Source organism: Odontesthes bonariensis, chromosome 3 (assembly GCF_027942865.1).
Source record: "Odontesthes bonariensis isolate fOdoBon6 chromosome 3, fOdoBon6.hap1, whole genome shotgun sequence".
NCBI classification, from domain to species: Eukaryota; Metazoa; Chordata; class Actinopteri; order Atheriniformes; family Atherinopsidae; genus Odontesthes; species Odontesthes bonariensis.
Window position 1 is genome coordinate 45,358,600 of NC_134508.1, and position 25,916 is coordinate 45,384,515.

The 25,916-nt window shown below is 46.0% G+C and overlaps 1 protein-coding gene across 1 annotated transcript; it reads left to right on the forward strand.

Annotated features, from left to right (window-relative positions):
• On the forward strand, positions 1–25,916 carry LOC142377623 (3'-5' exoribonuclease HELZ2-like). Its single transcript, XM_075461920.1, has 20 exons — positions 1–90; positions 4,782–6,197; positions 7,044–7,227; positions 7,386–7,493; positions 8,054–8,568; positions 8,654–9,274; positions 9,966–10,764; positions 11,124–11,199; positions 11,322–14,700; positions 14,828–14,913; positions 15,000–15,137; positions 16,914–17,075; positions 17,156–17,300; positions 17,382–17,498; positions 17,663–17,855; positions 18,200–18,349; positions 18,432–18,641; positions 19,606–19,762; positions 20,350–20,517; positions 22,609–25,916. The coding sequence occupies exons 2-20, from the start codon at positions 4,849–4,851 to the stop codon at positions 22,722–22,724; spliced, it is 8,673 nt and encodes a 2,890-aa protein (XP_075318035.1). The 5' UTR covers positions 1–90; positions 4,782–4,848; the 3' UTR covers positions 22,725–25,916.

Sequence of the window (25,916 nt, forward strand, 5' to 3'; positions counted from 1 at the left end):
CTTAAGAGGTTAGTCCGCGCGGCTCCTGTCAGAGCCTGTCAGAGCCTGCTGGTGACACCTGAGCTCCGGACGCTGCGTCCTCCCGGTCAGGTGAGTCCGCGCGCACACCTGCTGCCATCCATCATCATCATCATCATTATTATTCTTATTATTGTCGTCATGGTGCTTATTGTATCACCGTTGTTATGACATTATGGGGAGTTGCCGGAGTGGATCCGCGCGCAGCGTGCTGTGCCGGCCCTCTGGGTGTGTGAGACACTTTTGAACATCAGCAGCAGCAGCAGCAGCAGCAGCAGCAGCTTCATCGTTGCTGGCTTGTGTGTTCACACTGCAACGTTCTCCACACTTGTACACTTTTAGAATGCCACCGCGCGCGCCAGGTCGCAGCTTCCTGCTGTGGGTGTGCGCGTCCCCGCTGCTGCTGCTGCGGGTGTAACTGCGCCCCCTGGCGGGCCTCAGACAGCCACCTGTGTGCTCCCTGATGTAAACTGCTTTGGGCTGTGTGAGGGTGGCTGAGATCAGGCCCTGTTGATTGGATCAGAGTGGACAGGTGTCTCCCTTACAGGCAAGAATCAAATGAAAGGTCTGTGCAGGTCCAGCCCAGGACAGCTGCTCCGTCAGACAGGAGCTGCTGGGTGCTTATCTGCTCAGACTGAGGGGCCACATCAGCCCCCCAGTGTTGTGTCCCCGCTGAAGTGTGACAGATGCACACACAGAGTCGGGCCTGCTGTTAGATACACCACGCTTCCTTGGTGAATAACCAGCGTATATTGATCTCTGTCGTGATCATTTAATCCATCATATTCAATTCAATTCATTTTTATTTATATAGCGCCAAATACAACAAATGTCATCTCAAGGCACTTAGATAATAAAGTCCAATTCAAGCCAATTGGAATTCAATTCATTGTAATCATAATTATTCTTAAAATAATCCAATTCGTTCATATAGAGCCAATTCAAAAACAATTTCCCAGCTAAGGAAACCAACAGATTGCACTGAAACTTTTTGTTTTTCGGTCCAATCTCCCGGCCTGAGCGTGCCTGAGGCGACTGTGGAGAGAAACGACTCCCTTTGAACAGGAAGAAACCTCTGGCAGAACCAGAACCAGGAAGGGTGGCCATCCGCCTCCACCAGCTGGAGTTTGAGAGGACAGAAAAGAGGGGGGAGGAGGGGCCTGATAACTGAAGGCTCTGCCTCCCAAACTGGCAGCTGGTTCCACAGAGAGGGGCCTGATAACTGAAGGCTCTGCCTCCCAAACTGGCAGCTGGTTCCACAGAGAGGGGCCTGATAACTGAAGGCTCTGCCTCCCATTCTACTTTTAGAAACTCTGGGAACCTCAAGTAAACCTGCAGTTTGGGAACGAAGTGCTCTGTTAGGAAAATATCTTATAATGAGATCTTTAAGATATGATGGAGCTCGGTCAATATTACTGGGCATGTATTGTTGTAATGTTTTAAATACTTGAACGCAGTTTTTCTAGAGAAGATAATTGTTTTGTATATGATATTATCGTCCATTGACTCTTTTGGGCTTTCACATACGCGAGCATACAAACAACCGGTAAGTGACATGCTGTTTATAAAGTTGTTTTGTAACGTCCCCATGCCAGTAATGTGAGAACCATGCATATGGTTTTGATGGTAAGGCTTGTGACTTTATTGTCGGATGGTTTATAAAGTGGTGTGACGTTTCTGCAGTGTGCAAGTTGTTGTTTTACGTGGAAGGGTTAGCTCTTGCCCCTTAGCCACCACGTATTTGGCTAGCATGACAGGCTGCGCAAACAGCGCAATCGCTTCACAGGGAGCGCCTATTTGCACCAGTCTGTGTCCTACCGTCAGTATTTGACAACCTCTAGCAATGGAAATGCGCTTCAAATGCCCCGGAGTTCCCCTTTAAGAGCTTTATATGTGAGGAGAAGAATCTTAAATTCTATTCTGAATTTAACAGGGAGCCAATGAAGAGAAGCTAAAACTGGAGAAATATGATCTCTGCTGTTAGTTCTCATCAGAACTCTGGCTGCAGCATTTTGGATCAGCTGGAGGCTTTTCAGAGAATATGTGGGACAGCCCAATAATAAAGAATTACAGTAGTCCAATCCTGAAGTAACAAATGGATGGAGCAGTTTTTCTGCATCACTCTGAGACAAGATGTTCCTGATTTTAACAATATTACGAAGATGAAAGAAGGCAGTCCTAGAAACCTGTTTTATATGCGAGTCAAATGATAAATTCTGATCAAAAATAACTCCAAGGTTCCTCACTGTAGAACTAGAAGCCAAGGAAATACCATCTAGAGTAACTATATAGCTAGACAATTTCTCCCTGAAACGCTCAGGTCCAAAGATAACGACTTCAGTTTTTTCTGAATTTAGAAGCAGACAGTTCTGAGTCATCCAGGTCTTTATGTCTTTAAAGGATTTTGAGTCCAGCGAAGCTGCATTTTGAAAATACACAGGTAAAAAGTCCCAACCCTTTTCTTCACTTTCCCCCCGAAGGCACGCCTCTAGAGTACATGAACGCGCACGAGCACGAAGGTGCACGAGCGCTGTTCTGACAGCAAGCATCGATCGTTGCCGTATTTAGTATTTAGTATATGATAACTATACGTTTAATAATGTTAGGTGCTAGCCAAGCTGGCTCTAGTTTAGCTTCCTGCCAAGCTTCTGGACACGTAATTCGTTCACGGAGCAGGGTACGCGCACAGGGGGAAGGAGGGGGAGGGAGGAGCAGATTGCAGTTTGATAGACGGCATCAGTATCCAATCATTGTGAACGGTCCGTTCACAATGATTGGATAGTGTTTTTCCTAGATTGTACGTTCTAGAGGCCACTAAAACTTTTCATATTTGTGTCAAAACTTTTAATTAATTGGTTGCAATGGGGGTGTGAAGAGTATTTCAAGCAATATGTAAAAAAATGTTCCAGAAAAAGATCCCCTACCCCACCTTTAAGACATGCTTGTAGTCTGACCAACCTATTGGGTTCATCTGGTTTTATAGATAAGTACAGCTGAGTATCATCAGCATAGCAATGGAAATTAATGCCATGCTGTCTAATAATGTTACCTAATGGAAGCATGTATAAAGTGAAAAGAATCGGTCCAAGCACAGAACCCTGAGGAACTCCATGACTTACTCTGGTGTGTGAGGAAGATTCTTCATTTACAAGAACAAACTGAAATCTATCAGATAAATATGACTTAAACCAGCCTAATGCAGTTCCTTTAATCCCAATAACATGTTCAAGTCTGTGTAATAAGATACTGTGATCGACCGTATCAAATGCAGCACTGAGATCCAACAGGACAAGCACAGACACAAGTCCGCTATCAGAGGCTAAGAGGAGATCATTGGTAACTTTCAGCAGTGCAGTTTCTGTGCTATGATGCACTCTGAATCCTGACTGAAACTCTTCAAACAGATTATTTCTGTGGAAATGATCACAAAGCTGAGCTGCAACTATTTTTTCAAGAACTTTAGACATAAAAGGGAGATTGGATATAGGTCTATAATGAGCCAACACTTCTGAGTCAAGAGTAGGTTTTTTAAGTAAAGGTTTAAGCGGGTGTGTCGCTGAGTGGGGAAAATCTGTTAGAAGCGTGGACAGGTCGATGGTGAACAACGGGCTTGACTTTAGAGCTATGCCTCTTCCTGACAGTCACCCAGTCACATTGTAATCCTGGCTGCTCAGGTTCTGCTAGGGGGAGGCTAATTGAGCTAGCTACGCTAGGTGGCTCCACACTGGCAAAAGGGACCTGGCTCGCTATCGGTTGATTTTCAACAGTGTAGAGCCGAGCTTCCAATTCAGATAACCTCGCCTCCAAAACTACAAAAAGACTACATTTGTTACATGTACCATTATCGCTAAAGGAGGCAGAGGAGTAACTAAACATCTGACACACGGAGCAGGTGAAAGCAGGAGATGGAGGGAGAGAACTGGTGGCCATGCTACGCTAGAGAACCAGACACACCGTTAAAAAGTGAGAATAAAGATTAAAGATCTGTAGGAGTGTGTTAGAACAGAACGGTAAGCTATAGAGTTTAACTATGCAAAATTGTGTAAGTTATAGATCGAAATAAAGTGATTATCAGTAGTCCAAGCGGAGCAAGAAATTCCACAGTGCACAAGCAAGGTAACAGGAAGTGATGCAATACTTCCTATCAGTGTCTGATACTCCGTCTGAGCAATCAGAGCAAAGTCCTTTCCAGTAATAAATCACTCTACCACTGATATGCATCTGCGTGTTTCCATATGGAACTTATCTCGTCCCTTATCCCAGAGTTGTTCCACTGGCATTACGCAAAGTTATGCTCATGTATAAAAATCCAGATTAAGGCCTCTGAACCTTAGACTAGTTCCACCTAAAAGAAGGTCCTCACGTGCGTGTAATCAGTAACACCACCTGACTCTGTGGATACGGGATTTATGGAGTACAGTCAGACTTTAAGCTTCATTTTCCTCTGAGTGGAAGAAGCAGTTCATGTCAGCTCAGACACTGATCATACTGGTCAGCAGTGGGCTCTGTGGTGGTGTGCTTGGTGGAAAAGTTTCCCTCAGATTCTCCTAAACGAGTGTCCAGGCTGCTTTGGAGGCGGATGTTAGATCAGGAAGTTAACTACCCGCAGAGGGAGGGAGGGAGGGAGGGAGGGAGGAAGGGAGGGAGGGAGGAAGGGAGGGAGGGAGGGCTGCTGCTGTTCACCTGGCTGACTGTTGACTCCTCTTTACAATGAAAGATTCATCGTCCCGCTGTTCTCTCTGCTGCTTTTCTTCTTTTTTTAGACAATCTGAAGCAAAGCCAGACACTCGTCACACATTCTGATGGGCCAAGCGTTCTGACTGTTTCACAATGTCAGCAGGTGGTTCCAAAGAGTCTCATCTGTTAGCAACACATGACCTCAGACTGGCCTGTTCCCGGTGCTCGGCCCAGGAGACAGAAACCACTTACAGCGTGACATCTCCTCAGCATCAGTGTGAGCGCACAGTGTTGCTCTGCAAGGCCAAAGGGGGCAGCAAATGGAGGCCTGTTTCCAGGCGGCCCACATTTCCAATCCCAAGTCACTATCAGGTTTGTTGGTTCTTCAAGGAGGGCCGTGGTTGCACCGAGCATAAGAACCGCTGCACCTTTGCAAGAAGCACGGAGGAAGCTGCTGTGTGGACGTTTGAAAAGCAGCATGGACTCAACCACCAGAGTCTCCGTAATCTAGTAGCTGAGTCTGAGAGAGGGCCTGAGCAGCCCAATGGGGATGGACCTCTGCTCTTTGCACAGCTAGATCTGAAGGCTGCGTGTGAATTATGCTCCGTCAAGGTGAAGGAAATAACATTCAACCTTCAGCCAGTTATACATAAGTGTGGTAGAAATCTGCTTTTAGCCAAAAGCAAAAGCTCCAACCAGTGGAGGCAAATCTCTGAACGGCCCACTGGTGGAAACATTGGTCTCAATGTCCTTTACAAAGTGTGTGATGACTTTGTGGAGGGATCAGGATGTACAAAACACAACCTGGGTCAGGGATGCACCTATGCCAAAAGCTCAGAAGAGGCCGCTATATGGAACTACATCAGAGAGAAGAACATAGATAGAGCTGCGCTAATCAGACGTATAACTGAGTCCGAATGTGTTCTGACACCCGAAGCAGCGGCTGAACGCATACTCCAGCAGCTCTCTGGTGAGTTCATTGAGTTCTGCAAAGACTGCTTTCAGGAGCGTCCACAGAAGCTAACAGTGAAGCGGTGGAATGACACCTGCTCCGCAGACGCAGCACACCAATGGAACCCGGTCTTAGTGTACCATCTATCAGAGAACAACACAAAGCACATCTACAGCCAGGTCCGCCCTCTTCCCCCAAAGTGTCACTTTACGTACTGCAGTCATGTCAGGCAGGGCAAGCCCTGCTGGCACCAGGCCGGCCACTGCCAGGCCGCCCAGAGCCAGGTGGAGATGGCTGTGTGGAAGGCAGAGCACAGCGGGCTGGCTGTCCGGCCTCACCTCCTGCAGCAGAGCCGACAGCAGCAGGCCACGCCCCAGCGGACCACCATCTTCTGTAAAGTCTGCTTCCTGGTGCTGTCCTCTCCAGAGAGCTTCTACAAGCACTGCTCCTCCTTAGAGCACGCCCAGCTCCTCTCCCAGGACACCACCACCAGGTGGAGAGGACGCCCGGCTCCACACAGCCGCCGGGCTGAGTTGTGGCTGTGCGACAGGTAAGCAGCTGCACTACCTTCACCTGAGCGGAGCGCCATGCAGGCTGCACTGCCACGCTCATTCTTCCCACGCACAGGGGCAGCACACACAGTCCCATTCTGCAGCAAAAGGATCGATAGAGCAGCTCAAAATGGTAAGATGAGCAGGTCATCATAGGCACGCTAACAGGGAATTTAGCTGGATTCAGACCCCCTGAGTGCAGATTAAAGGGATAGTTTGCCTCTTTTGACATGAAGCTGTATGACATCCCATATTAGCAATATCATTTATGAACATTTTCTTACCCCCTGCTATTTTCTCTCCCTACGTATCACTGCCTGCTGCCGCCTGCCGACAGCCACGCCTGTTACAGTGTTTGCTGCTGGGAAGCAGGGGACTGCTCGATGTGCACAGCAGGCAGTGATACGAAGGGAGAGAAAATAGGGCCAAGCCACTGTGAGGCCTGACTTTTTCTGGATGAACAATTTTGTGATGCAAATGTATTACTCTGTTGAACGCATATTATTTTGAGAAGCAAAACGCTTTATTTTTTAAGCCGAGATGGAGAGCAGACATGGAGGGAGGTAGAGAAAGAGAAAAATGTGGGCAACAGGGGGTGTCCTCCATCTCAAGCATAGCAGGCACCTTCTCCATGCAGTGATTTGATGTTGATGTGACATGAGAGTTATAGTTTCAGTCAGTTCTGATTTGGTTCTCATTCATTATGATGCACACAGCAGAAGGGAATGTGTTTATTTCAACTTGTTTGGCAGATCTTAGAGGATCTCTAGAGATGTGTAGAGCATGAGCCCCCCTTCATCATGGAAGCCTCCCACTTCACTGTTAAACTGACATTTTCATCCTAGAGCACAGAGCTGTGAGTATGGCAGCAACTGTCCTGCAGCTCATTCTGAGGAGGAGCTGCAGGAGTGGATGATGCGTGCTGCAGAGGAGCGGGAGATCAGGGCCAGCATAGAAGCTCAGGGTCTCATGTGCTACAACCAGAGGCTGCTGGACCACTACAGAAACAGCAGCAATGAAGGGGACATTGTAAGTATGATGCTCCTCCAGCTTTATCACACACACTCCTAGAATGTCATTCAGTCTCTCTGTGTCATGGTTTGGCCTTGTTTGCTGTACCAGTGAAGAAAAGGAACGCTCACCTGGGATCATTTGAGCACTGATTCATTTGTATTGAATTCAAACAGATATCAGAGCAAGTTGATGACGTCAGCGTGTCCTGTGATGAAGATTTAAGCGTAGAGTGCCAGGGGACCAGTGCGGCGCTGAAATGGAACTTCCGAGTTGAGACCGAGGTACATTTTTTGGTTTGAACTTTTTTTTTGTCTTTCTTGGTCTGTGTGGAGTCAGGAGCTCACAGCTGGGCTGTGAACGTGCACACTCACTGAATGTACAGCAGCAGTGAGGGGCACAGATTTCACCTGAGAGACAGAATCTGCATTTGTGTGACCAAAGGAGTCTCCAGAATGAGCTTTTACCAGGCTCAAGTGCTCAGAAAGTGGAGCTGATGCTGTGCAGTTGTCAAACGTCACAATCCCACTGTGTTTCTTCAAGAAGACTTTGGGATCAGGTCAGGCCTGTTGTAATGGCATGAACGGTCAGATTGGGTTCAGGCTGCATGCAGAGAGCAGTCTCTCTGATAACAGTCACAGGGGAAGCAGAGCAGCAGGATCCACTCTGTGCAGGAGGGGGGACAACACGTGGAATCCTGTAAATCCCACCTTTAGTTCAGAGCTGCAAACTGTTGGACGTGCTTTAAGCATCAGACATCTTAAAAGCTGCTTATGTCCATGACAGTGTAAAGAAAGTTCCATGCTCTGAATGGAAGTCTAACTGGCCCCATGTGTTTGTGCAGAGAGAGCTTGTGCACGTAGCGCTGCTGAAACAAGAGCCTGGAGCTTTGTTCAGCCTCGGTGACGACAGCTCCGCTCCATGCGTCTACGCGTCAGGTGCACAGTTTCTCAGCAGAGAGCAGACCTACTCCATCCCTGTGACCTGCACGTCCGTCCTCCCAGGCCTCTACCAGCAGTGGCTCGTGCTGGACTTTGACATGAGACCGGTGCTCTTGAAGAGACTCAAAGTAAGAGTAGGCCAGCTGCCATTTGATGAGAGTGAAGAAGCCAGCGCTGATCACGGAGCCACATTTCAGCAGGCAGCGCGCTGGCACAGAGGGAACAGGGTTGTAATCCCCTGTTCACCCAGGACAGAAGAGCAGGAGGAGATGTTAAAGAAGTACCAGCCTCCACAGATCAGTTCAGTGCACAGACCCTCCCACAACAAGCAAGCCCCTCTGACCCCTGAGAACTACAGAGAACAGATGCACCAGTTCCTGTACGATGAGGAGCAAGCAGAACACCAGATCGTCTCACAGTAAGATGCTGTTTATCACTTATCTTCTACATCTTTTGATTTGCCTTTATTTACTAAAAAGCTTTTTCTTGCTTGTTTGCTTCAGGCTGAATGTTTGTGGAGAAATAATGACAATGGATGTGTTGAATAGCACAGCGTCTCCCCGAGGACAACTGTTCTGTGCTGTCCAGATTCCCTGTGCGCTCACAGTGGACAGCCCCGAGGGACAGGTCCTGAAGAGCAGCATTCGCTCAGGCCTGGTAGCCCCTTTCAATTCAAGTCATCCAAACTCCAAGGTCTACGAAGCCAGCATTCTGCCTCACAAAACTGGCAAAAAACAAATATATTTGCTGCTGTCTAAACAATGCTGCTCTGATCTCGCACTCAAAAGCAATAAATCGTATCAAATGGAGGTGCAGTTTCAGTTGGATCGCTTCCGCTTCTGCAGCATGCACACAGCCGTAGACATCCTCCCTGACACGAGCAGGGTCCTGCCAGACCTTCGAAACTGTGGCCTTCCTGTCAGCAGTGTCTCCTGTGACCTGAACACCAAGCAGAAGGCAGCAGTTGCATTTATCCTAGGGAACTGTGACGGGAAGAAGTCTGTGGCACCTCTCCTCATTTATGGCCCTTTTGGGACTGGGAAGACTTTGACCCTTGCTACAGCAGCCAGAGAGCTTTGTCAGCACCCTCTCAACAAAGTGCTGATCTGCACCCACACCAACAGGTAATACAGACCATTCCAGTTCTACCTGTTGAAGTATGTGGGTAAGTATGTGGTTTGTGTGGGCGTGTAGCAACAGTGCCAGATTCAGAGCTGGGTGTTTTTGTGTTTTAGTTTTCTCTTTGCATCACACACAGACACACCTTATGCTGAACATTAACATATTTAACCAATAATGCTGATTCTGATTTTTACTCTCATCAAAACCAAAAGAATCAAGCTATTAAGCTCACTCAGTTGAGGAAAAATATGAAGCTCATTGAGTAGTGCACGAATGCCTGTTAGCATTAGCGCTGGAAACTGTACCTTAGCCTGGGGTAGCCTGTCCTAGGTGGGCGAGAGCTGGGCTATATCCTGGACAGGCTGCCAGCACATGACATCACAGGACCAGCGCAGAGGAGCCAAATGAATATCTATATGTGTAGACAGAAAAAGCTTCAGGAAGTGTGTTTAAAAAAACAAATTTATTTTGGAAAAAGGAAACAGGAAGTATTCACATCCTGACCTTTGGTGTTTCATTGTTTAATCGTATCTAAAGTCTTGGATTCAAAGAACTGGAGTGATGCACTACTGGCACTGTTGGCATGCACAGGGCACTACAGGCACTATTATTTGTTCTAAGTGTTGCAGTTGGCTAACTGTTTTGCTTCAGTCTGTACTGTTGGAATAAGTTTTCACTTTTCCTATCTTTCAGTTCTGCAGATCTGTATGTCAGAGATCACTTCCATCCAATCATCAGCAAGACTCCAGATGGACTGAGGCCAGTTCGGATAAAGGCGAACAAACACGGGAGTGCTTTGTCTGCCACAGACGAGATCACTTTGAAATACTGTTTTCTCTCAGAAGATAAACAGAATTTTCTGCCACCTACAAAAGCCACCCTGGATGACCACAACATAGTCATAACAACCACATCAATGGCGAGACATTTTCACAATCTAAAGCTTGTAGAGGGCTACTTCACCCACATTCTCATCGATGAAGCCTCCCAGATGCTGGAATGTGAAGCTTTGTTGGCTCTTGGTCTTGCTGGGCCAAACACCCGAGTTGTCTTAGCTGGAGATCACATGCAAATGGGACCGCAGCTTTTTTCAGTGGATGAACACCACCGTTCGGATCGCACAATCCTCACACGCTTGTTCCACTACTATCAAGGCCAAAAGTGTGACGCTGCCCAGAACAGCCGAGTCATTTTCAGTGAGAATTATCGCTCGACCAAAGAAATTGTGGAATTTGTCTCCACCTATTTCTACGTTGGAAAAAATGATGTCATCAGCGCTAATGGAGATATTCCAGCTCCCTCAAATGGTCATGCTCTGAAATTCCATCACGTCAGGGGGGAATGTCTCCTGGACAGTGTGTCTATGTCCTGGTACAACAAACAAGAGGTTGCTGCAGTGGTGGAAGCAGTGAAAGACATTCTCAAACAGTGGCCATCCACCTGGGGACCCAAGGCCCAGACATCCATCTGCATTCTGTCCGAGGGTTCTCAGGTGAGCACTTTTCTGTTTTGACTATCATTCTATCATCAAACTCAAAGAGAAACATTTCATGGAGTAATGACAAAGTGAGGTACCATTCACAGGTTTGCATGTCAGACTTAAGAGCTGTCTCCATTTTGTGCACTACCAAACTGAACTGTGGGCCACGTTAGTGCTTTGACAGTGATGAAAAGCCAATCCCATCACATGTGGCTGACTGTTGCTGCAGTTCAAAGTCCAGCGACGCCCAGCGACGCCTACCGTAGCGCGGCGCATTCCTGTGATCCTGCCTTGGATGTTTTTGAACTCATTGTCAGTATTGTCAGACTTCTAACGACTGAATGATCTCTGCTGTTTGTTGTGGTTCACAGGTGCGGCAAATAAGAACAGCGCTGTCCAGCAAAAGCCTGTCTGAAGTCAAGGTTGAAACTCTTGCAAATGTGCAAGGTAATTTTAGTCTCACCTCAGGCATTCTTGCATCATACATCCATTATGTTCGACATAAAGGAACTGTGTCTGACATATCACTATCATTCTACATAATGAAAACTTTCCTACTGTGTTGACAGGCAAAGAGTTCAGGGCAGTGGTAATAACAGCTGTGCAAACACGTGAGAGCCTCAAAGTGTCGCACCTGCCTGGTCTGCTGCTGTTCAATGATGCCCGAGTGTTAAACACTGCAATGACCAGGGCTCAGTCTCAGGTGGTTGTAGTCGGAGATGCTGCCGCCCTCTGTTGCTTTGGGAAATGCTCGGGAATCTGGAAGAGCTTCATAGACCACTGCAGCAGCAAGAAGAGTGTTGCACCTCAGCATTACACCAAAGATTTCTTTGAAAAAGATGTTATGGAAACTGCAAGCTTTCAAAAGGCTCATGTGGATGTGGATAAGAGAGACACTGTCAGTGATGCCATTCTTCAGGAGCTGAGAGATGAATATGAACAGCTCAAAACAGAATATAGTTCAGATGAAGACGGTGTGGAAGATGAAGACCGGAGTCACCAGAAGCAAAAAGCAAAAGTCACTGATGTTCAAAACGATCTGTTGGAGCTATGCCATAAACAACCAGAGATGTACAAGCATGGAAAGTTTGTCAGGGAGTGGTGTAACAGAGGTTCTTTTCTTCCATTTCATGGCCCCATCAGACATGTAAGCATCCAGGGAAGAGCAAACATGGGGCAGGCATTCACTGGAGATGAAGTGGTCGTGCAAACAGCAACGCTAGAACAAACGCCAAGGGTGGTGAGCATCATCAGGAGAGAGGAATCTGCCCGGGAACTTGTATGTTTCCTTGAGGATGAAGATCACAGCAAGAGAAAAAAAGATCCCACCAGAAGCTTTATCAAAAGGATGATGATACCCATGAAAATAAGTGCGCCCAAAGTATGCATACTGATCAACAAAAACAGACGTAACTTCATTCCAGTGTGGGAGCAGAGTGAAGGCTACTGGACATTCACACTGGAGCCTCTGAAAGAAGTGAGAGACTGTATATTTGTAGTGCAAGTTGTGGGCTGGAAAGAACATTGTTTCTATCCTTTGGGGAAAGTCACAGATGTTCTCCCTAAAACAGGACCTTTAGGTGACAGGCTTTGGCTGCAAAAAGAAGAATTTGGAGTTGCGGCCCCCACACTTGAAACCGATGGTCTCTCCTTATCAGATGAAGATGGTACAGACAGACAGGATGAACGAGCGGCCATCACTTTCACTGTTGATCCGGCAGGATCCAAAGATCTGGATGATGCCATCAGCATCAGGGATGTTGGAGACCATTATGTGCTGGGAATCCATATCTCAGATGTGGCGAGTTGTGTGATGCCAGGTAGTAAATTAGATATGAATGCAGAAAAGCGTGGCTGTACCTACTATGGCAAAGGAGAAGAACCCACTCATATGTTCCCTAAAAATCTCAGCACTGGACTCTTCAGTCTTCTGCCGGGTCAGGATCGCAGGGTGGTTTCACTTATGTTCAAAGTGCCAAAGGACACACACAAGACTGAAGCAGAGCCCACATTTCAGCTCTCCCTGATCAACTCAGACAGACAGCTATCATATGAAGAGGCAGAGGACATAATCTCTGAAAGATACAGAGAGAGATCCAGTTTTGATACGGTAGAGGACTGTGTCACAGTGGCCTATCATTTTGCCAAAGCTCGACGGAGGACTAGACTTTTGGACTGGGCTTATTCACAGACTGATGATGACAGGTTGCCTGGGAGGCGCAAAGCCCATCTGATGATTGAAGAAATGAGTGTGTTGTTTAACAGACATGCATCAGAGACTTTGCTCCATAACCTAAATACCAGGTCCCGCACACCCCTCCGCTGTCAGCAAGAGCCAGATCCTGAGAAGATAGAAGACTTCAAGGAGAAATGTGGAGAACTGATACCACTATCTTTTCATGTGCGGCACAAAGTTGCCCACGACGAGCAAAGCCCAAGCTGTGAAAGTTTCTGCATACTCACAGAAGTCTGGCAAGATATCCAGTCAGCTGCCACAGCGGGCGACGTAGACAAAATGGTGGACCTGGTGGCTGCAGATGACATTCACCCTCTGCTCCAGCCAGTCATGGATCATTACAGACGTTGCTCCCGTAAAGCTTTTGTCATCCGTTCAAACTCCTCGCACGAAGCAAACACTGGCCACTATTCTCTAAATTTACCAGCGTACACACATGCCTCGTCACCCATTAGGCGCTACATGGACATCATCGTGCAGAGACTCCTACACTCTGTCATACGTGACAAGGATGTCCAATACACTCGAACAGATATTACAACTTCGTGTAGTCAGTTTGAGTGCAACATGAAGAAGGCCAAAGCGTATGAACAAAAATCCGAGCAGATCTCTTATGCAGTAAGCATGAAGAAGCAAAGTGCTTCAAAGTTGGCCTTTGTTGTTCGTGCAGATCAGGAAGCAGACAGCTTTGCCATGTCATTTCCCTTCAACAAGAACATATTTCCTGTGAGCATCTCCATCATGTACAAAGATTTACAGTTAGAGGACCAACCACTTTATGACGAAGTAAATCACAGTATCTCTCTCAAATGGAAAAGACGGATATATGCCGCTGATTCCATGGAAATCCACCAACAGCTGAATCTGATGCCAGTCTGCGCTCCATGTGTTAGGCTTCCACTGACCACATGGAAAACTGTAAGTCAAGCAATTGAAAATGGAGATTTGGATGATGCAAAGTCTGTCTTGATGGGCTGTAATGCAGAGCAGCAGATTATTTTGCCACCCCCCTCTACGCCTCTTCAAGAGCTAAAGGATGAACAAAGTGAGCACTGGGTGGACGTCACCCTTCAGCTGCAGCCAGGCGACACCGTCCAGGTCCAAATGACATCAGAGCAGAAGAGATGTACCGACACACCAGCTGTTCAGTTGCTGCGCATCAGACCAAAGTTTGAAATTTGCGTGGACCACGTCCACAGCCCCATCACATGCTTCTCCAGATTTGCACATCAACCTTCAAAGGCTAACTATGCTGACACAGAGGAGTACGTGCACATTTGGAAGCCACTGTGTGAGATGGAGTCTGCCTCAAATGCAGTGGACGAAAGTGACAGCATTATCATTGAGAACCTGGAGGTGAGCTTCAGTCAAGAGCAGCCAGGCACACTGACAGGAAGCTTCGTCTTACTTCAGGAGTGGATCAAGCGATGGTGCATCGAATGCAACCTGGCAAAGTGCCTCCTGTGCATCCGGAAAAGAGGTCTGAAGCTGACTTCTGCCCTGGAGCATTCCACCCCAGTGGACCCCAGAGAGTTCACGTGGGTGGCTCACGGTGTCACATGGAAAGTGGAAGATAAGAAAAAAACAAAAAATTCTGAATGCAAAGTGGAGTTCTATGTAAATCACCTGCCAATGGAAAGCATTCCCGACTGTGTTTTTCAGAAAAACACTCGTTTCACAGTAGAACTAATCCCAAAGCTCCTGCCTGACATGTGAGTCAGTTTCATCTTACCTTCCTTATCGTTTGAATCAACTGCTCTGTGATCACCTCCATCTGAGTAAACAGACCTTTTTTCCTCTCAGTTTGAAATGAGTGTGTTTCTGCTGCTTTTGCTCCAGCCGGAAAGAGACTGCAGTTCTGAGCCTGAGGGCAGCCTGTGACCTTGTTCAGAGAATAGCACTGGGGCAGCGCATTCCAAAAAAAGGTTTCACCAACTGTTCAAATTGGTTCAAATTCAGCATTTTTTCACCACTTGTTAGAAAACCTCTAAGTTGTGTTCTCTGTACGCAGTTGAAGAATGGAGTATGTCAAGGTGGCAGATCAGCAGGAAAAAGCTTCCAGGTGGACTGCCAGAGCTTAACGACAGTCAGAATCGGGCTGTGGAGACCGCCCTGAATAACACCTTCACTCTCATTCAGGGACCGCCTGGTAAGAGCAGAAACTCTGTGTGAGATGCAGAATCAGTTGGTGTTATGACTGACCGCTGCTGCAATGAGCGTATGAAAAAATGAAATGAGAAAAGATTCACCCCAGAGGGAAACTATGTCAGAAAATATTCTAAGAACATATTATGAAATGTATAAGAAATAGTTAGTCAGCTTTTTCTTGACCTATACTCCATGCACATATGCATGTATGTATGTGAGAAAAAGCTTTTTCTGTGACGTTATGTTGGCATGGTGTTTATTTGAAGTGATTCTTTTATTTTTTTAACCCCTTGTCCTGTCCAGCATTATGGCAGCAGAATTGTAATCTGAATACCATTTATGCCAAACACATTTGCTTTGCCAAGGGAAGCTTTATGAATGTAAAGCTCCCCTTGATGCCCATCAGCTGCTTATTTATTTATTTATTTTTGTTACAATACTTAACACGTGATAGTGCCGAACAGAGGGACAGGGACAGAGGGAGAGCGAAGAAGGGAAAAAAGGAACAGAAACATGAAGAGACAAACATAGAAAACAATGAAAAATCAGACAACCAGCTGCTACACCTGTAAAAACAAAACTGAAGACGATTCACGGCTTTTGTGGGGAATCCAGCCTTAGAGGCACCAGGAGCACCTGGAAGCAGACAAGCAGAGAACAAACACACAAACAAACAAACACACAAGCAGCAGCAGCAATCACATACAACACAACTGTGGATACAGCTGACCTCGAACCACAGGACAACACAACAACTGATTAGTGAGCATGCTACTGGGCTAATGAATGTGAGTGTGAGTGTGAGTGTGAGTGTGAGTGTGAGTGTGTGTGTGTGTGTGTGTGTGTGTGCATGAACATGCAATACACATAGGTGGTCCCACATAATAACCATGCTTAATTATGAGTGTATCAGTGTATAGGGCCACAATCCACAGCCCCGCCCCCCCAGCAACCAGAAGCAGACAGAGAGGGACCCCAGACCCAGGCCACCAACAGCCCCCAAAGAGCACAGAACCTGGGAAGCCCACCATAGGGACAACCACGCATACCCCCAGAAGACAGCAGAGGAAGCCCCCGGTCAGAGCCCCCACAAGCATAGGGCAGAGCCCCCCCAGTGACCAGAGGCGACAGCCCACCGGCCCCCGCCACCCAGACATGGGCGGTGCGCTGGAACCGGTCCCCGCGAGCCCGAGCACCACCAAACCCCCCGGCAGAGGCCCCACCCAACACCCGAAAGGGCCAGGCGCCCCAGACAGCCAACCGCAGTGGGTGAGCACACGTCCCAGTGCCCCTGGGCAAGCGCCCCGGGAGTCGAGACGTGAAGCCACGAGCAGCGGGGAGAGGCAGAAAATAAAAATAAAAATAAAAAATAAACACATCCACACACACTCGCACAGCACACGCATCCATCCCCCAACTCTGCTGGGGAGTGGCACAGCGGGCACATAAGGGGGCCAGCAGCCCCCCAGCCACCACAGACCCCAAACCAGCAGGACAACTCCCGGCCCCTCACACCCCAAGCAGCCAGCAACCAGGGGAAGACCCCTCCCCTCGCCCCTCTGGCTCTTCCATATTTTCTAATAGTGAGCATTTAAAATTGAGGGGCAGGCAACCTTGTGGAACTGGGAACGTGGCCCTCCGGGCAGCCTACATACCCAAAGAGCCCCGCCCTGCCGCTGCTCTGAGGACCCTCTTCAAAGAAAGATTTTAAATCTCAAGAGATTTTTGTCCTGGTTAAAAAAAGGTTTATCTTGACTTATCTTTGTCTGCCTGGTAGGAACTGGGAAGACAGTGGTGGGTGTGTACATAGTGTACTGGTTTGTTGAGATGAATGCCAAGAAGCTCAGGAAATTTGATGACCCGAAGGACAAAGACAAGGAGAAAAAAGAAGTGATTCTCTACTGTGGTCCTTCCAACAAGTCTGTTGATGTTGTAGCAGGTGAGTTACTTGGTGTGCTGATGTTTCACCTGCATTTTTTTACACTGATTTATATCGATTTTTCAAACAATGTGATGCAGAGTACCTGATGAGGTTTAAAGAGAGTCTAAGAATCCTCAGGGTCTACAGCCAGCAAGTAGAAATGCTTGAGTACCCTTATCCAGACTGCGTCCTGCAGTTCTCCCCAAGGACCCTCCGTCAAGATCGTTCCAAGCCAGAGCTCAGGTAAGGACCAGCCAACAAGCTGCTGCAGATGGGGGGGGCGCAGTTTCATACTCACAGATGTAATGTTTTTCATGGATGTAGGAGCATCACTCTGCATCATCGCATGCGAGAGGACCCAAACCCCTGTGCAGGTGAAATAAGGACGTTTGATGAACGAATTCAACGTAAAGAGGACTTGACTTCTCAAGAGTTGCAGGAGTAAGTTACAGAGCAGTTCATTCCAAAGAGAGTGTCTTGTCATCACTTTACTGTAGATACAGTCATGTAATCATGTAATGTCATTTAAACAAGTAATCAATCCCAAGTTTAAAAAAAGCAACAGTATTGATAATGAGCTAATGATGGTGCGCTTTTCCTCACAGATACAAACTGCTTCTCAGAAAAGCTCGAGCACATGAGCTGAAGCATCACGACATCATACTGTGCACATGCACACAGTCCTCCACCCCCAGCCTGAGGCTCTCAGTCAGCGCACGGCAGATCCTCATTGATGAATGTGCAATGGCCACTGAACCCCAGGCTCTGATCCCATTAGTCTGCAACAAACCCCAGCAGGTGCCTTGCTTTCTCTCAGCTTTCCTGTAACCTGTTCCAAAGTCACAGTTCTCCTTGATAATAATGGTAATAACAATAATGATGATTACAATCAAATGTAATGTGGCCTGTGATGTTTAAAAACTATTAGCCAAGTTTCTATGAAAGAGAGGAGAATTGAGACGGCTTTGGAGCGTGTCCAACGCCACTTCCTTTAGACCCAGCGTCAGGCCGATCTGACACCACATCTGTACACTAAAATATTACCCCCGCCCTGCGGTTTATAAACTCCAGCAATGCAGGGATCCAGAAATGGTTGCATCCATCCTGTCTGGAGTAATGTTTATGTTGTGTGTACTCTGCAGATTGTTCTGATTGGCGACCACAAACAGCTACGACCCGTTGTGAGGAATGAGCATGTGAAGAGACTAGGAGTGGATAGGTCTCTGTTTGAGCGCTACTATGATAAACTCCATGGAAACAGGGCTGTGATGCTGGACACTCAGTACAGAATGGTAAGAATATTCCATATGCACTTTCTTTACAAGTTCAGCATATGCTGTATGATACACATGTTATTATGTTGTACTTTAACAGCATGAGGACATCTGCAAGTTCCCTTCAAAGGAATTTTATGACGGCATGCTTCAGACTGGTGTGGAGCAGCCAAGCAGTGTCCTTCGTGTTGAAAACAGGACAATGCCGGTGGTCTTTGGACACATAAAGGGGGACACTGTCCGTCTGGTTGTCAAGACTGCCAAGGGAAACAACAACTCCAAAGCCAACACGGAGGAGAGAGACAAAGTGGTGCTGTGCCGCATACTTACACTTTCCTGCTCATCTTTAAATGAAAAAATATATCATTTGAGTTGGAGTCAACATGTGGCATTGTGCTTTGTGAGGTAGCTTTAACGATAAAAAGGCAGAGAGAGCTTTCTCTGCACGACGATACAGCGTATACATACTGCCAAAAAGATGGGACAGCCTGTCACACAGAAACACGAACAGGATGCAATGATTAGCAGATCTCATAAAACAGTATGTCAGTATTCATTTCACAGTATGAGATAGAAAACCACTTTTGAATGTGAGACACTTTTTTGTTTCATGCAAATGTATTAGCTCATCTTGAATTTGATGGCAGCAACATGTCTCAAAAAGCTCCTTTCTATCTAAAATCCAGTGAGCTATCCAAGTGCTGAGGAGAGCTGGTTTGGACAGCAGTGACTCGGTGTATGAAGGGTTGCTAACAGCATATCAGAATATGGCTGCCTCACACGCGATTCCTCGGTTGAGGAGGAACCTGAGTGGTTTGAGGGATACAGATGTAATGACAGCTTTGGGTGGATGCAAACACTGCAGTAGGTAGTGAAAGACACAATGTGTGGACATGGACTAATGCTTTCACTGACATAATGTGTGCTGAGTCATTACTCAGCCTATGCTCTGGCATTTCACATTTGCAACTCATCTTATACCATAACTATCTACCCATCCATTTTTTACCCGCTTATCCACTTCAGGGTCACAGGGGGGCCGGAGTCTCTCCCAGCCGAGGCGGGAGGGGGGGTGCACCCTGGCCAGGTCACCAGTCCATCACAGGGCCTCACACACACTTACACACACACTCACACTCACTCCTAGGGTCAGTTTAGAGTCACCAGTTAACCTGACATGCATGTTTTTGCAGGGTGGGAGGAAGCTACCCTAACCATGATCGATCCTCCGAACATTGCAGGTCTTTTCAGTGATGGCCATGTTTCCTTTGCAGGCAGAGATTGCTGAAATGCTGGTGGAGAAAGCAAAAGTGGATCAGGGAAGTATTGTGGTTCTTTCACCTTATAACGCTCAAGTATCAGAGATCAAAGATGAGCTGAAGAGGAGGAATTTGGGACAAATCACAGTAACCACAATCACAAAAAGCCAAGGTAACACTTTCCTTGCCTTTATGAATGAAGCATTACAGCCAAGTCTTTGTAGTGGACTGTATGTTTTAGTTTTTTTTTACATGTGCGCCTGAGTTGACTAACTTTAGAAGTTTGATCAGATGGGTTTGTGTTTAACATTCAGTGGGAGGAAGATGCATGTTTCCACACGCTCTCTTTGGGGTAGTTTTTGACATATGTTCAGGTGCTCTGTGGTGTAGGAATGAAACTGATCTGATGGAAACAACACTGAAATAAGCCAACCCCATTTATCAGCCAAGTAGACTCCTCCTGAGCCTTCCAAGCACACTTTGCATCCACAGCAGACTGCATGTGGCACACAGCCTTTTTGGTTCAGGCTTATGAAATATTTTCAGTGAGCTTTTTGTGTGTTGACATTCACTGAGAGTAAGTCCATCAGAGCACAACATTCTAACCCGATACAAGGCCAGAGCTAATAACTGGGAAATTGTGCTTTTGTTATGAAAGAATTGCAAAGTCCTGCTCAGTCATGCTGAAGGAGGAATTAGAAGTGGCACCAGTTATTTCCAACAGAAATCCTCAAGTACAAACAATCTCTTTTGTTTCAGGGAGCGAATGGCGTTACGTCATTTTATCCACGGTGTGCTCCCTTCCAAGCAAAGAGATTGAGAGGGAACCCAGCCCCGCTTGGTTGTCCAAACATGTGGGATTTGTTGGGGATCCCAACCAGATCAATGTGGCCATCACCAGAGCCAAGGAGGGCCTGTGCATCATAGGTGAGACGGCTGCCGGGACATGAGAAACTTCAACCGAGTGGGACTTAGAGGGGCTGCAGTCCTGAGTTCAGCCACACCCTGTTACATCCATTTAAAAGATAGAAGAAATGTGGGTTTATCAGTCAGTGTGCAGACAGAAATGGTCCCCAGTGGATACGCCCTTTCCTCTGTGACAATACTCGTGTTCACATTTGGGGTGTTATTTAACAGACAACGTCTTCACTTTAAAATGTCGGTGGGGAACGCAGGTGAGATCAAGAGTCCCAGTGACTCATGACAATAAAGCAGCCCCTCCCTTCCATGGATTGAAGCCATAATGAAAACACCAGTGCTGTGGCTTCTATGACATGTCAAAATGTCAGACTTTCCCCACTCCCTCAGGATGCACCGCCTTAAAGGCCTCCGTATGCTTTTCCGTCGCTATCCGTCAGTCCGACTCCGTGGTCACGCAGAGGCTTTAAACCTTTCCAAGTTCTCCGTCGGGCTGTCGGACACGCCAGGCAGTTCACCTCCCGATCAGTAGGCGGCGCTACGCTAAACCACCCAATCTCAACCCAAAGTCGGTGATTGATTGTTCACCTTCCGGCCCCGACGGCCATAAATCAGACTTTACTCTGGTTACCTCCACCGTCTTAAACTCAAGAGTTTCCCTTTGTCCAGCTTTACTTTGACTTTGCTTTCATTTTTTTAAACTGTTTAATTTAAGTTTAATCTGCCAACACACTGAAATGAGATGTTGAACATGGTCCAACTCAGTCAGTAGATGTTGTGAGAGGCTCAGATTTATTTCCAACCCTAACAAGGGTTTAAGAGTCTGAAAAACTGAAGCCAAACAGCCACTGGAACCAACATGGAAGTTTAAATGGACAGAAAGTGGTAAAGGTTCTGGGTTGGAGTGGGTTTTGCTCTGCTGGTTGTTGAAGTAACTCCTCCATCTTCCTCACCTTCTATCACAATCTGTTTGTGAGAGCTGCACGGTTCCTGTTAAAGTCAAAGTCAAATTTATTTATAGCACATTTCATGTCCAAAACAGTTCAAAGTGCTTTACATAAAATAAAAGCATTGCACCAGGGAGTGCAAGAAGCATTAAAATACAAAAAAGAATATAAAGAGAAACAAATTAAATAATTTAAATGGAATTTATAAACAAGAAACAGTCCAGATAAGTTCAAAGATATCATGCAGATTTCATGCATAGACACATGAGAACAGAAATGTTTTTAACCTGGATTTAAAAATGTCTCCATTTGGTGAAAGTTTAATCTCCACTGGCAGTTTGTTCCACTTGTTTGCAGCATAACAGCTAAATGCTGCTTCTCCATGTTTAGTCTGGACTCTGGACTGAACCAGCTGACCTGAGTCCTTGGATCTAAGAGCTCTGCTGGCTTTATATTCTCTGAACATATCATGTATTTTGGGCCTAAACCATTCTGGGATTTGTAAACCATCAGCAGGCTTTTAAAATATATTCTGTGACTGACTGGAAGCCAGAGTAAAGATATTAAAGCTGCTGTGATGTGTTCAGATCTCTTAGTCCGGGTTAAAACTCCAGCAGCAGCGTTCTGGATGAGCTGCAGATGTTTAATGCTCTTTTTGGGAAGTCCAGTTAAAAGAGCATTACAGTGATGGAGTCTGCTGGAGATGAATGCATGGATGAGTTTCTCCTGGTCTGTTTGGGAGAGGAAACCTTTAATTCTGTTGATGTTTCTGAGATGGTAAAAAGCTGCCTTGGTGACAGCTTTGATGTGGCTGCTGAAAGTCAGATCTGAGTCTATCAACACTCCGAGGTTACTTGCTGCTCAACATTGTATCTGCCTAACATAAGCTTGGCGGCAGGCTGATTCGTTTTCTGGTTGATTGCCATCCTTACTTGACCTGCCCCAGTGGAAAGAAACGGTCCCAGAGGGTCTCTGTGGTTAAGATCCAGGAAGCACCAGTCCCACCTCTGTGTGGGCTGATGACGCTTGATTTGGATTAAAGATATTTTTCAATTAGGCTGAAATATGAGAATGAGCTGTTGCAGTCGATTGGTATCCAGGTGTAACATCCAAACTAACATGTCGTCTCTTCCTCCTACGTCTTCTGTCAAAGGCAACCAGAAGCTGCTGAGGTGCAGCACCACATGGAGACATCTCCTGGACCACTACACTGCTCACAATGCCGTGACAAAGGCAGACAGGATTTCAGTGGACTGCGGCCGCAGCTGATCTCTGTCCCTGAATGACTTGGCTTCTATCAGCAGTGTTGTGCCAGTTCACAGCTTTTATGAACTAGTTCAAGATCAGTTCATACATGCTCAAAGTGAACAGTTCACGTTCAAAGTTCACAATTTTAAAGCATTACTATGTAACATTTCTACCTTAAAATAACAGCTTGAAAAAAATTGTGCAGCTAGAATGAGTTTTAATATTACAATTGGCCTGTCTCCTATGCCCTTCGGGGGTCTGAGTTGGAAAAACTGCGCTATGTAACTTTGCTGGAGCGGCCCGGGAGCTGAGCGGAAGTACTTCGACTTGCTTTCTGGCACAGCTACCGCAAAAACAAATAGACCCCTCTCCCGCTCCCAGGTACATTTGATTACTCTTACCTTCTCGGTCGACATAGCTTGCACCTTCTGACTCCTCGCCGGTTCGTCAACAAACGTGAAAGCGAAAGGGTGTTGTATTTACGACAGTGTAACCGTACATTACCTCCAAGCCTGTAGGGGGAGCTCCATAGTGGGCTTTTTGAGAAGTTACATTGTATTGCTTTAATTCTGAACTAGTTCAAAGTTCAGTTCATTTTACTTTTTTCGTGAGATATTCAAATAAATACTTTTTTTCACACTACGAGCTAGAAATCACTATACGTTCTGAAACTGCTCAGTGTAGATATTTGCTCATGACACTGTGTTTCTTACCAGGTGATGAAACTTGCAGCAGTACAGACAAGGTAGACCAGTTCTATACTTAGTGCACTGAAATCTACCAGCATTTAATTAAAAAAAGAATATATAATATGAAATGCCGTCGGGGTCTTGGTTTGCAAGAGTGTAAAATTGTTTTAAATGTTCATAAGGAGAATCGGTGTCTGTCTCCGTGCCATCACTTCCACTAGCCATTTTTTTTAATTGCAGCGCTTTCTCTCACTCTCTCTCTCTCTCTCTCTCTCTCTCTCTCTCTCTCTCTCTCTCTCTCTCTCTCTCGTCGTTGCCTGCTACGCGGCGTTGCTATGCCTACCCCGCTCTGCTGCAATTCATCACGGGTAACGTCGTGTGGAAGCCAGTATGTTATTCAACTATTCTCAGCCGGACACTACGTTGCCCATAATGCATTGCGCACACAATGTCAAAACCATTTCTGTCTGGTGATACATGATTTAAGCGGCACCAGCGAGAATACAGGAGGGAGGAATTTCTCTCGTTGCGTTTCAAAAGAGAAAACAGATGTCACTCAGTTTTCAATGGAAAACAAATTCCAACGTTCATTTACAGTGATGTCTGCCGTTCATGACACATAATGTGAACTAATTCACGTTCAAGTTCTTTATTAAAAAATGTGTTGCGTTCAGTTCAACGTTCATGAAAAAATGAGCGTGTTCAATGAACGCGTTCTTTTGAACTCGTTCACGCACAACACTGTCTATTAGCAGCAGTTAGAAATAGGATTTTAACAAAGTGTTTTGTAGTTTTATGGCATTTGTTGCTGTGGTATGATTGCACAGTTACGATGTTTTTAATGAGCTTCCATTCAGCCAGCGTCTGATTTTGTGTTTATAGCTGTTCAGCTCACCTTCGCACTTGAGGTCCGTTTCACAAAGCAGGTTTAGTGAAAACTCTGAGTTTATTAACCCTGAAACGAGGGAAACTCTGAATTTTCTGTTTCACAAAGGGAGGTAACTCAAACCAGAGAAAGAGGGGTAACTCTAGCCTGTTTCACAAAGAGAGGTTACTTAAGCTCTCGGTCAGTTACCGTAGTAACAGACTCTATGAACCTAACCTGGTCAGGACCAGGTTTTACTCTCTGTCTCCGCCCTCTTTCAGCCATTTGATTTCCTCATTCATTCAGTCAGCAGAGCGAGTTCTTCTACTTCTAGAAGTCCATCAGGCACAGCAGGAGGCGACTGTTTTCACCAACATGTCCTTTAGACAACGATCCCGTGGATGAAGGAGCAGCATTACTGCGCAGAGAATTATTAATATAATATTCATCGGGAGATGGTTATCAGACCGCGCATAGATGTTTTAGCATTTCCAGACAATTATCTTTTTGAGTGGCACCATCAGAATTTTGTTGGGACAAAAGAAAAAAAGACAAATAAATATTTGTATGAATAGGCTTAAAAAAGATATATATAGGCCTATTGTATTATATAAAGGCACCTGTTTCTTGGGGTGGATTCCCTCCCGGGATTCCCTCAGCCACTGGCCTTCCGTCAGAGGTGACGGTGCTGGGCACCACCCGTTTTACGGGCATCTGCCTTCTTTCTGTTGGCTCAGTAGAAGTCTGTGTTAGTTTAAATAGGCTAAATTATTTAACTGAACATGATATAGATGAGAAGACATTTATGTGTGTGAAAACAGCATTATGTTGGGGATAAAATAACTGCACAGTCAAATAGCCACTTAATATTTATTTTACAGTGTAAAACATGATCAGAATGAGGTACCTCCATGCCGAGGTCTCACCTGTTTGAACAATGTTTTTATATTTCATCTTAAACTGCTGCCAAGTGCGCTTCTCCCCCGTGGGATTGCACCTAAATGAAATAAATGAATGAGCTACCATTCAAGTAGTTTCCCTGTAATATTATTGTGATTGCAAAGGACTACATTTAAACTTCCACACTGACCCGAGCAGCAATGTTCTCCCACGTCGTCACGCTGCTGCAGCGGTGTTGCACTTATTTCTAAAAACGTGTTGAAACTCGCCGTATGAGCGCATTAAGATTTCCAATTCCAGGTTGGTGAAAAACGTAGCCCTCCTCTTCCCCGTTACCATGGTAACTAGTCGAATCGGGGCTCTATTGATACTGGCTTTTTAAAGTTGTGGTGCACGTGCTGAACTCAAGGTCAACCTACTCAGAGTTGATTAAACTCACTCAAATCAGCGTTTCTGGAACCGGAAACTCAGAGTTTTCTATCTCAGAGTAGATCAACTCAGAGTTTGTTGAACCTGCTTTGTGAAACGGACCCCTGAACTGCCTCATGGTGAGCAGTCTTTGTTTTTCATTATATAAATGATATACCATGATATTTTACATTTACCTACCTTTTATGATAATATGTTCAGGGATTAGTCTTACCTGGGATGGTACCTTTTATATGGTGTAAAGATTTGATTATCTGCCTTTCTCCATTCCAGGATCTTTTTAAGTAAATTATGTGTTAATGTTTAAATAAATAAAATATATTTATTATG